The following is an 11,453-nucleotide window of genomic DNA, read 5'->3' on the forward strand; positions in this document are numbered from 1 at the left end:
ATCATCATTCTATTCCTCTGTCTCTCTTGCTAAATCTTCCTTCTTTCACTCAAAAATTACGCAGCTGCCTCTAACCCCTGCAAACTGTTTTCAACCTTCTCCTCTCTTCTCCCCCCACCTCCCTCATCACTCACAGCTGATGACTTTGTCTCCTTCTTTGAAAAGAAGGTAGATGACATCCGCAATTCCTTCTCCCCACCCTCTCCCTCTGCTGACCCTTCTACCTTCCCCAACTCCCTATCCTCTTTTTCTTCCCTCTCTGACTCTGACACTTTGAAACTCTTCACATCCCACCGCCCAACCACCTATCTTCTTGACCCCATCCCTTCTCTCCCTTCTACAATCCATCTCTAATGACATTCTCCCTTTTCTCTCCCCTCTAATCAATACCTCCCTTTCTTCTGGCACTATGCCCTCTTCCCTTAAGAGGGCCAGGGTCACTCCCCTGTTCAAAAAAACTACGAACAACTACCGGCCTGTCTCTCTTCTTCCCTTACTATCTTAAACTCTGGAATGTGCAGTCTGCTCCCAACTGTCAACTTATCTACTCCAAGATTGTTCTGGAAAATATTCAGCCCTTCATGTATATTTTACTTGTCATGGATTTGATGTTTTTAACCTGTGTAAGAACCTATGCACCTATACACTTATGCATGTAAATCGCTTTGGATTAAAAGCATCTGCCAAATGACTAAAATGTAAAATGTAGGTAAGAAAGGGTTACATTTCAATGAAAGGTATAAATCTGAATGTGATTCAAATGTTTACAATTAAACACAGAGGTTCAACCTGATGATACATTTTCTCTTGATGTCAGAGACGGCCCCTGCATGTGTTCTTTAGCAGGATACTGGTTTTATTAAGGTACTTTCAGAGCAAATGTCACTCTCTTCAGCTGTCAGTTACAGAAAGTACAATTAAGTATTTGTGACTGAGGGAGAGAGTAGGTTTCTCTTTCTTTCTGTCCCATAGCATAGGGGGGGGGGTGGTTCAAATTAGGACTCTTCTGAGAAACGAACTTCAGTTGGGGCATCTGGTCTCGGTGACTCACTCCCGGGACGAGGTAGTGCAGTGGACCGACTACACGTTCTCTCTTAATACCCTCCTCCTCTGCCGTTCTCAGTCACGACATCGGAGATAAAGAGGATTTGGTGACTCAGCAGCTGGGTGCAGAACAAATCATCGAGTCCTCATCGAGTTCTAGCCCATGTTTTATGTGTACAGTGACAGCGCGGTGGCGGGTGATGCGATCTCGATGCTGCCCCATTAAATGGATTTCCAAGTCTGGAGCGTCTCGTGCGTAATTATCGAAACATAATTACTATATTTGTGTCTTCTTCCAGTGTTGGCTGCTAAATGAAATGGTTAAAGTACAAGTTGCGGTTTGCGTTTGTTGCGTTATTATTCGCTATTCTAATAAATTTAGTTTAATCGTAAGGAATATCCAAGACAATGATAGAACCTTGTGATAGGTTCCTAGTTGTAGGCTAATTGTGGGCAGCATTTCTAGAAATATGCATAATTCGTATATTTGTTACTCTCGTGATTGTATACGCCTCACTTTTCGAGAGGCAACCCATCTAGGAAAAGTGCATCCACTGTTTGGCTATAGGCTTCACTGGTGACAATGTAGTAACATCAATGTAGCGACATAACATAAATGCAACGTACGGTGCAAGAAAATCTGTGAGGAAACTTCCATTCATAAAACAGATGAAAAATGCAGTGCATGTTCGGGTCTTTCATCGTATGATGGTACCCCTGCCCTGCACGCTCAGTTACGAAGCAAAGACAGAGCGGAATGGCACGCATCGCTGTGAGCAGCTGACTAACGCGATATCACAAGCATGGCAACCGGGACTTATCAGTCAAAACAATCACCTAGCAACTTTGGAGGGTCTGTTGGAGAGGAAAAAACGTTTCCTAATGGTTTAATTTATGTCACCACATTGTACACGTTCTGGTCTGCATTGCTGTTCTGCCACATACAAATAATAATCAACAATGTTAGATTCACCATGCACAAGTTATTCACCATTTGGTCTTCTAAGTTCACATTGATTTTGTATTAGTCTGCCATAGCTGCGTACAATACAATGTGTAAGTTATCCTTTTTTAAATTTGGCTATTTTTGCCAGCTATAATGAGCTGGCAAAACGATTTAAGGTATTGATAAACTGTTAAAACACAAAAGGCCAAGTAATGTAGCTAAGTCTTCTTCCTACTCCACAAGTCAATATTAACGGTAGGCTATATATCACACCCATAACTGTCAGATAATTCACATAAAGTACATTTACAAGGATATTACTTTCCCTATCTCACAGGGAGCATCTTTCTGAAGTAGGCTAATGCACTGAATGTGACTAGCTTGTTCACCTCTCATTGTGGTTGCTATAATGCAATCAAACAGCATGTTTGCCTTTTCTTGATATAAGACAGCTGTCTCAATGTTAAGCAAATGTCTCTCAAAGTATTTAAAAAGAAACCTGGCCACAGAAATCAGCTGAATACTAGTGAGGTTATGTGGCTGCACTTGTGAAAGTGCCCCGCATTGTCATGCTGACTGCATGAGCATGCTAACAGGAAGAACTTCCAAGTAGGCTACAGACCTGACCTCTGCTCTGTACTCAGTCCTCATATCCATCCACACTGGCTTAAAATAAATAAATACAAAGTAAAATGTTCAGTGTCAATTAAACTATAACTTAGTTTATGAAATCTAGCTACTCTATCAGAGTCAAACCTGTAACGCAAACCAACTTTCTTTTTACCTTTTCTAGTTTTAATAGCTCAAAATCAGTGATTCAAATTCATTATTTTTAATGAATTATTTTATTTTTAATTTTAAACCAAAGTGGTGAAAGAGTTGAACAATTTAAATACAAGTATTACCTTTAACTTTGCTTTGCGAAATATAGTTAAAATCAATGGATATATATTTTTTACTTTTGTTTCTATTTTCATTGCACAAAGTCACATCAACTAGCTGCCGTCATCAACGCGCAACATGTCTGTGTTCTATGAGGATATAGTGTGCCCAAAAACCCATCTTACTTTTTACTAGTATTCTAAAAAGTATGTACGCCAAATTATAGTATACATACATAGTGTGTAGTGCGTAGTATTTGATTTCGGACACAGCCAGAGGCTTTCCAGGAATGACCCTACAGCTGTACCGCTGTAATCGCTTTTGGGGGTCGTGCTAATATGCAGTGTTATATGGTTTCAGTTTTATTAACCTTTTTGGTCCTGAACAAATGCTGCAACGTTTTAAATGTGGAAAAAAGACTGATAAACATAGAAGAGGTCATTTTCCTGGTATTGTTTTGAACGTGTGCTAGTGTTCCAGTTGAATATGTAGGCCTACACTGCTAACAGATAGCTAGTTGACCAGAAAGCAATCAAGCAATTTCAACTAATTTCAGTCTCACCTGAAAAAAGAATATATTGTAGCGTCAGGGGCTGTTGTGGATGAAACAGCTGGTGATTCCTGGCGTGCTTTGCACAAAGGATAGACTTCCAGGTTGGCAAAAAGACTAAGTTAATCAATCTCCAAATTTAATGGCTAACTGTTAGTTAAAGTCTAACTAAATTAACAAACATTGTATTTCTGTTACAAAACATGTTCATGTATTATGCTACCCTGAATGGGATTGGGAGACATTTGGGGGGCTATCAGCCTGGTTGCCATGAAAATGTGTAACTGTTTGTGCTTGACTTCCTGGTTGTGTTCCTAACTAATAAAGTTGTTGAGCTTGAATTCCATTGGTCGTCAGTTTCATGATAAAACCCCCCTCCATCCTCAGGCTGGTGGAACGTGGTAACTGACCTCTGGCCACCCAGCTCGCCATCCTCACAAGTTGACACCAGCACAACTGGGACTGCCCCCACCCCCCCGGGGCAGGAGTCCCCCAGCGCATGCCTGCAGCATTTCTGTTCGGCTGGGAGCAGTGGCCACCCGTGGACCTGGTGTTGGCAAAAACTTGAGTATACACCCGTGCCGCAAAAAGGGGGTGTCACCCAAACTCGCTAGCCATTGGGAGGGATCGTGCCAGCTCCTAGCCAAGTTCTCCGAAGTTGTCTACCAGGTTCGCACAAAGGACAGGGCTGAATGGTGGTGTTGCACCGCGACTGACAGGCCCCCTACCGGCCGTTGGCAGAGACGGTGGCTCAGGAGGCTGAGGCATTGTCTAACTTAGTTAGACAATTTAGCTGTACTTACGGTGTGAGGTGGGGTGGGGGGTGAGTACACCCCGCAAATTGACTAAATTGACCAGCTTGACTGTTCTGGCCAATCTCCTCTGACATCTCTCATTAACAAGTCATTTTAGCCCAAAGAGCTGCTGCTCACTGGATGTTTTTTTGTTTTTCATCCTATTCTCTGTAAACACTAAAGACTGTTGTGTGGGAAAATGCCAGGAGATCATCAGTGTCTGAGACACTCAAACCACCCCATCTGGCACCATTGGTCATCCCAGGATCAAAGTCACTTTGATCACATTGCTTCCCCATTACGATATTTGTCCTGAACAATAACTGAACCTCTTGACCATGTCTGGTTTTATGCACCAGTTTCTGCCACATGATTGTCTGATTAGATATTTGTATTAAAAGACTGGTGTACAGGTCTACTGAATAAAGTGGTCACTCAATGTACAGTATATGTAATACTGTGCAAAAGTCTTTGGCATGCAAAAATAAAATAAAAATCCAAGTTTGTTACCATCCTTCATCTTTAAAACTGCATCAACTAAACTGTCCTGCAGTTTTATAATACAATCAGCCGGTAGGATGTTTTAGGCATATTGGATAACTTATAGATCTTATGCAGACTTTGGCTGTCTCGCTTGCTTCTGGCTCTTCAGCTAATCCCAGCCAGGAATCCCAGATGTTTTTATCTAAAAAGTGATCTAATACTTAATATTGTATGTTACTTTACTTAATGAAATAGAAAAACATATCATGTAACATGAATGAATGTTTGGAAATCTCAAATTTGCTTTTTCTTCTGACACACAAACGCAGAAAAAAACACTCAGTACCAAATTTCTTGAGAAAAAATACTTTTACACAGTGGTGTATGTGTGTGTGTGTGAGATCACTGCACAATTTCAAAACGTCCATTCAATAATTCTAAACATACTTTCAAAATACTGAATAAGGTCAAATAAAAAAGGAAAAAGGGAGCTAACCAGAACCGATGTCACTGTAGTCAACCCTCATGACGTAGGAGCGCTTAGGTGTCTGTTTGAATTGCCTGAAGAATTTCGGTCTGTCTTATCAATGTGTGTTTCTATGCGTATGTTGCGTGTCCTTCAGTCCCGTCTCTCGTTTCTATTTTTATCATCGCAGGTTCGCTACTTTCCAGACTGTAAAGCTGAAATTCGCTGCTGTCTGTGCAGCTAGCTAGCTACAGATAGCACACGCTACACTCGCGCCAGCTACCAAGCTAGCTAGTAGTACATCTGATCTGATACAAAACTCTATATGCACGAAATGGAATGCAGAGTATTATCAATTCAGAGTCATGTTGTCAGGGGATACGTTGGTAATAAATCGGCATCGTTTCCTTTGCAGGTAAGAACATATGTTATAGGTTGCATGTGATTTCCAAACATATTTTTTTACAGGATTTACAGGAGCGGTAGATTATCTTTGCAAACGTGTTTGAGTGTCGGTCGGTTACTGGCTAGCAAGCTAAAGGTCACATGGTAAACTATCGTCTCTGCTATCACATAGTAATGAATGTGTAACATTAAATTAACATATCCTTAATAATATGACATTTCATATCAATGTGTCACGGGCAGTGTGTTGGGATTATTACTTTAGCTAGCTAACCAAAATGTATTTCGTGTCATGCGATTGTCTGTGGGGGTGTATGACTGCGATGATAATCGTTATCATCATGATGTAGTTAGCAAGTAGACCATGTGATTGGAAACGATTCCCTTTGGCTAACCAGCTATGGCGAGTAGCTAACAGGTAGCTGGATAGCTGGTCATTTGGCTATACATAAAAAGTTAAGCCTAGATTGTCTCTTGAATTAGTGAGTGATGATCTGACTGCATTTACATTTGTATGTGTGACTCGGGCGAGCAAACCAGGCATGCGTATCAAGCTGCACCTTGTCGGCTCATTAGTTATCTGGCTACCCGTTACTTGAGCATCTTTCGCCGAGGTGAAGAGCATTCTGGCAGCAAAGTAGTTCGTCACAATAATTAGCTGGAGCTACTGCAAATATCACCACCATCATCATTTCCATCTTCGTCATAAATAGCGTACATCTACGTGATGAGTGCCTCAAAGCAGATGATTGAAATAGCCAGTGTTAATACAGCCAAGGTTAGGATATTTTCATAAATGACAGACGGAAGGCTGTCTGGCTTAAGAAGCGTAACGTTTTGCACGCGCACGTAATTACAATTGATGTCGGCTGTATTTATTTGATTTAGATCTTAAATTGCGTTAGATATGTGGTCCGACTGTAACACACAGTAGCTCAAATACTCGGAAGATAAGAAAGAGGGAGGCGGGTAGCTAGTTCTGAGCAATAATCCGGTTGGGATGCTGCCTGAATGCCTGTCTAAATGGCTGATTATTTGCTAGACCTGACGTCACAAACCGGGGTGGGGGTTGTTGATGGAAGCGCACGAATGTGACTAATTCTCTTACCTGCCAGTTAAAACCAAGGTTAAAACAAACTGGTCCGAAGCATTTTGTGCACTGTTATTTACAAAAGTTTAAAATCTGGCATGCTATCGCACCTTATTTGGTAAGCAAAACTGCTTTTTAAATCGGTTGGATTATGTTTAAATCCATGCTGTGCAGAGTTTAGCTAATGGAGCTGGAACTAGTGTCAGAGCCAAGATTCAAGAACATCATATGAGGTGGAGTTACAATTAACTGTCAGCTATTGGCTTATTTTGACCAATCAAAAATTTTGCGCTCCACAGCTTTACGCAATAATTGGTTCAAATGACAGGTGGCATATACCAGCTTTGCCCCTTCTTGGTTTTGTGAGACCTCATTGTCCCATCATTGGAACTAAGGTAGCTGTAGCCAGAGCCCAGACTGATTGATGCAGTAATTTTTTTTTGCACTGTCCAGTGTCCACCAACCAGAGAAACTCCACAGATATGGGTCTAATTTGCAAGAAAAAAACGAACAATAAACAACAACTGAGCAAGCCTGGTTCAGTCTGTAGGGAAGGGCATTCCAGATGAGTACAGTCAAGGAGAGTCTACGCTTGAGTACTGTGTCGCCATGCAGAAAGATTTTTCAGATACAAAATAATTTTGCTGAAGGCACTAATAGTCGTTCTCATTGACTTACTCATGGTTATTTGGAGAAGAAAACAGGCTTACTACATGTACAACCTTTCCTTCCTGGTAAACATTAACTGAATTGGTTGAATTGGTTTTATTTTCAGAATAAACTGATAAAGAAACAGAACATTTGTGGTGACCTCTTACAAGAATCTCACTTCATTACTAATTGTCTGTACATTGTGGCCATTCACATTCTCCACGTTTGCTGAAACTGTTTGGGTCGCCCTGGGCAGTCTGTCCCCACACTGCTCTGCTCAGGTGTGTGCTCCGTCTGCTTTCCACTCTCCTCATTCCTATCCGTGTCTCACACAGGTGCTGGGGTTTGAGGTGGACTCCATCAATTCGGTGCAGTTCTCCAATCATACAGGTAGGTGGGGATCGCTGGAACGCATGCTCTTCATACGCCTCTTGGCTGTTTCACAGTAGTTCTCTCCATCGTCTGATTTATAGAGCACGGATAAGTGAAAGCAGCAGCAGAAGCCTCGACTAGTCAAACTATACTCACTCCAGATCAGTTAATTAATGATGAAGGGAGGGAGAATGCCTATTTGCCCTGTGTACTAGACTTGATGTTCATGGCTGTGCAACTGATTCTATGTGAGCTGTATCTTATCCAACCTGTTCTGTAATGTTCTAATGACCTTGGTATGCACCTTTTTGTATGTAGCTTTGGACAAAAGCGTTCACTAATTAAATGTGACGGACTGTAATGGAGGCTTCAGAATGCCTGGACAGGGCCCTTGTCTGATGTGAAGACCCAGCTCTAGCGTTTGGTTCTGTTTGTATCAGTTTGCCCGGGATTGTGCCTGAGGTGGTGCTGGAGCGTGCCGATGTTGTGTCCTCATATGTGCCGCTGTTGTGACGGTTTACGGGGGCCTGCGGCGTGTGGCTGTTTTCAGTGGATAAAACAATATTTATGGCTGCTGAAAGAGGGGGGGTCACAATCCTTTCAATAAGCCTTTTTTATGAGCGGGAAGAGCATCACGTAGAGCGAAACGTGAATTACGACCTCTCCGTGGTTTATTAGAGGTCATGTGACCCTGCGCTCCGCTTATGTCACAGCTGAGTGAATTTGAAGTAGGGCCTGAGCGTGTTAACAGTGTTCGGTTCCTCTGTGAGTCTCGGCTGCAATTCATGGTGGTGACGGTGACGCACGGTGGATCTCTGGTGGCACAGACGTGTATACCATACCAATAAGAGGTTAACGACCTGAATTAGTGGTTAAATGCATGCATTCAAACACATGTATTTCACATAACGGCCAATGTCCGCTTTCCCTGTAGTGATGAATATACCTTCCAGATCCACAGGAAGGTATGTAGATGAGTGCGGTCTCTCGCAGGCAGAGAATGTTTTGCTCTGTAAGATCCCATCTTCTTGAGCGATCATGTGCCTGCAGCCTGCCTGCACCAGCTGCACAGGCAGTGTAATTCTCTGCAATAACTGCGCAGCCCAGCCTACGGGCCAGAGACGGACGCAAATAAAATTGGAGTTTTCAAATTGGGGGGGAAACTAAAGAAAAACAACCGTGTACAACTTAATTCAAAGAAAATGACAAACGATGCTAAAGCGGTAGACAGTACATCGTTTTGCGCTATTGGAACTGGAACCAGGCAGAATCCCAAAGGTCTGGTTCCAGAAGCGGTCCCGCTGTCTCTCTCGCTCTGGCGGCGCAGTGTGGGAGTCATGTGACTTCACGCCCGTAGTGGAGCGGCTGCTGGCTGACTGGAGCCATGGGAGGAGGTGTCAGACTGTAGTAACATTACTCCATCTGTGCTGCATAGTGTCACAGAGGAGAAAAAACACTCCTTCATCCCGTCTCTGGTTCCCACACTGTTTCCCCCTCCCTCTGTTTGATTAATACATTAAATTTTTACTATAATGTGGTTTTGTGAGATCCTGCTTATTTCAGCTTTCATTCTCTTCATTTTACTGCAGCTTTTTAATGCTGAACATTATGTGAATAGGAATGATTTTTAATAAATTATTTATTATTATTGTTGGCAAAGGGGGCTAATGTGAAGCTGGACTTGATTACTTGATTACTTGATTACTTGAGTACTTGAGTACTTACACTTATGACTTATGGCTCTGATTTTATTCATGTTTGCTGCCGTGGCTTGCAGGGTCAGACAACAGATTTGCTTTATTGGAATGGCAAGTAAGTTCATATTGTATCTTAGTACCCCAAAAGATGTATGTGTTACATTTAAATAATGGGGCGGCCTGTAGCATAATGGATAAGCTAAATGACTGGGACAGGCAAGGTTGGTGGTTCGAATCCCAGTGTAGCCACAATAAGATCCGCACAGCCGTTGGGCCCTTGAGCAAGGCCCTTAACCCTGCATTGCTCCAGGGGAGGATCGTCTCCTGCTTAGTCTAATCAACTGTACGTCCCTCTGGATAAGAGAGTCTGCTACAATAATGTCATAATTTAATATCTCTTGGTTCTGTTATGAATTCTGCACTGGCATGGGATTACACTGTGTGTGTGATGTTGTCATTATGCCCTGGTTCCCTGTCCCAATTGTCCTTGAGCAGGGCCACTTTGTGCTTGCCCTAAATCTGTTAAATTTTGTTTAAAATAATTCCCCAGTTGCAAAGTGGTGCTGATTTCACAATTGTAAGGTTGGCTGGGTGGGAGCAGAGGTTTGAGAGATCTTCTCACTTTGGGACGTTTTTTGGAAGAAGGATGGAGATGAGGAGGTGCTTCACTGGAAAATGAGGTGCTGTGTGTTTTTGTCTTGTGTTGAGGGATTGTCACTGTTGTGTTGTTGGCTTCACAAAATAATTATCTTTGCTGCTCAACACTTGTTTATGTGTTGGTTTAATTTATTTATCCTTACACATTTCAACTCGCCATATGGCACTCTCGACCTTTTCAACCAATCAAAATTACTGCTACGGATCGTTCTTAATCACTTGACAATTCCCTTGGCGACAAGCAGGGGACAAGCAGCCGTAGCAACCGGTCGTAACCCGTTCGGTTCAGTGGTAAAACACAGGCATCGAACTAGGCCTAGATGAGATGGCGTCCATTAAAAATTATTATGATGGTGCCCAGTCAATATTTCAGTTTTCATATGAAGGTTAGATGGTTGACCTGTAATAAAGAAGAAAACAAATATCTGGGGGGGGGGGGGCTTCACTGCTGCAGCGACCCTCTGTGTGGCCTCTGTAGAACTGGGTTACACCTGCTGTAGGCAACTTCAGTTAAAATGTACCCTAGTTATAACTTAAATTCCTGCTAATACTCGCGGTGACACCACGGAAATAAGCTGCAATGTAACTCTTAATAGCCTGTCCTAAAAGGTAAAACATAATTTATTTTCTTGCAACTCTAATCAAGCAGAGGTTTCATTTATGGATATGATATTTCAGCAGCGATCTAGCCAGCTACAATGACAAGCAGAAGTCGGTAACTGCAAGGAGATTGTTGATTATCTTAGTAGGCTAATGACTTTATCCCCAAACCAGTTAGGATATATAAGCAATCATGGTGCCACAACATTTATTAGCTGCTTTTGTTGTAAAGTACCCCATGCCTAGTCACTAAGCCTTTAGTTTGGACTTGGCCAGCTCACTGGCTCATGCTAGCTTGAATATGAGGAAGTTATATGATAAAAGTAAACTTACAAGTGACAAAGAGATCTGAGCAAAGGTATATATTCCATTTTTGGAAGATCTTGCCTACTTGTATTGCAAATCCACCATTCTTTCTGTTGGCAACCTTTTGCATTTCCTTGCGTGCAGAAATTAAGAATCTGTATTATCGATGCATTTATATGCACTGTAGCTGACCTGAAATTTGAAAACAATATTTTTTGGTGGAAAATGCATGCAGTTTTATTGACTGGTTGTCCCTCCAGCATATCAGATGAGCCAAGGTCACATGATTTGCCATGTGCATTAGAATGATCCATACTATTTTTTTGATCTCCTATTAAAACCCTTGGGATTTGGGCGGAGCCACTTCATATTGGGCTTGGACTGAAAGAGTTATATATCTGGGCCTGAACCGGTGTGAACTGATTGAGTTTGCCGTGATTGGTTTAACAAAAAGCACCTTGGTGTAACGGCCTGAATATTTAATTCAGATAATCAGAATGGCAGGGCGGG

General features: G+C 42.1%; 1 protein-coding gene across 3 annotated transcripts in view; it reads left to right on the plus strand.

Moving 5' to 3' along the window:
* The first annotated feature begins 5,228 nt into the window (after positions 1–5,228).
* Positions 5,229–11,453, plus strand: part of pdxka (pyridoxal (pyridoxine, vitamin B6) kinase a) — a 31,908-nt gene continuing 25,683 nt past the window's right edge. The window contains exons 1-2 of one of the 3 annotated variants that reach the window (XM_061234870.1): positions 5,229–5,580; positions 7,647–7,701. In XM_061234870.1, coding sequence (XP_061090854.1) covers positions 5,491–5,580; positions 7,647–7,701 — 145 coding nt within the window. In that variant the 5' untranslated portion in view covers positions 5,229–5,490. Of the gene's footprint in view, positions 5,581–5,651; positions 5,715–6,190; positions 6,349–7,646; positions 7,702–11,453 lie in introns of those variants that run through there. The other 2 variants (XM_061234872.1, XM_061234871.1) reach the window with 2 other exon arrangements.

This window comes from Conger conger, chromosome 3, assembly GCF_963514075.1.
Source record: "Conger conger chromosome 3, fConCon1.1, whole genome shotgun sequence".
NCBI classification, from domain to species: Eukaryota; Metazoa; Chordata; class Actinopteri; order Anguilliformes; family Congridae; genus Conger; species Conger conger.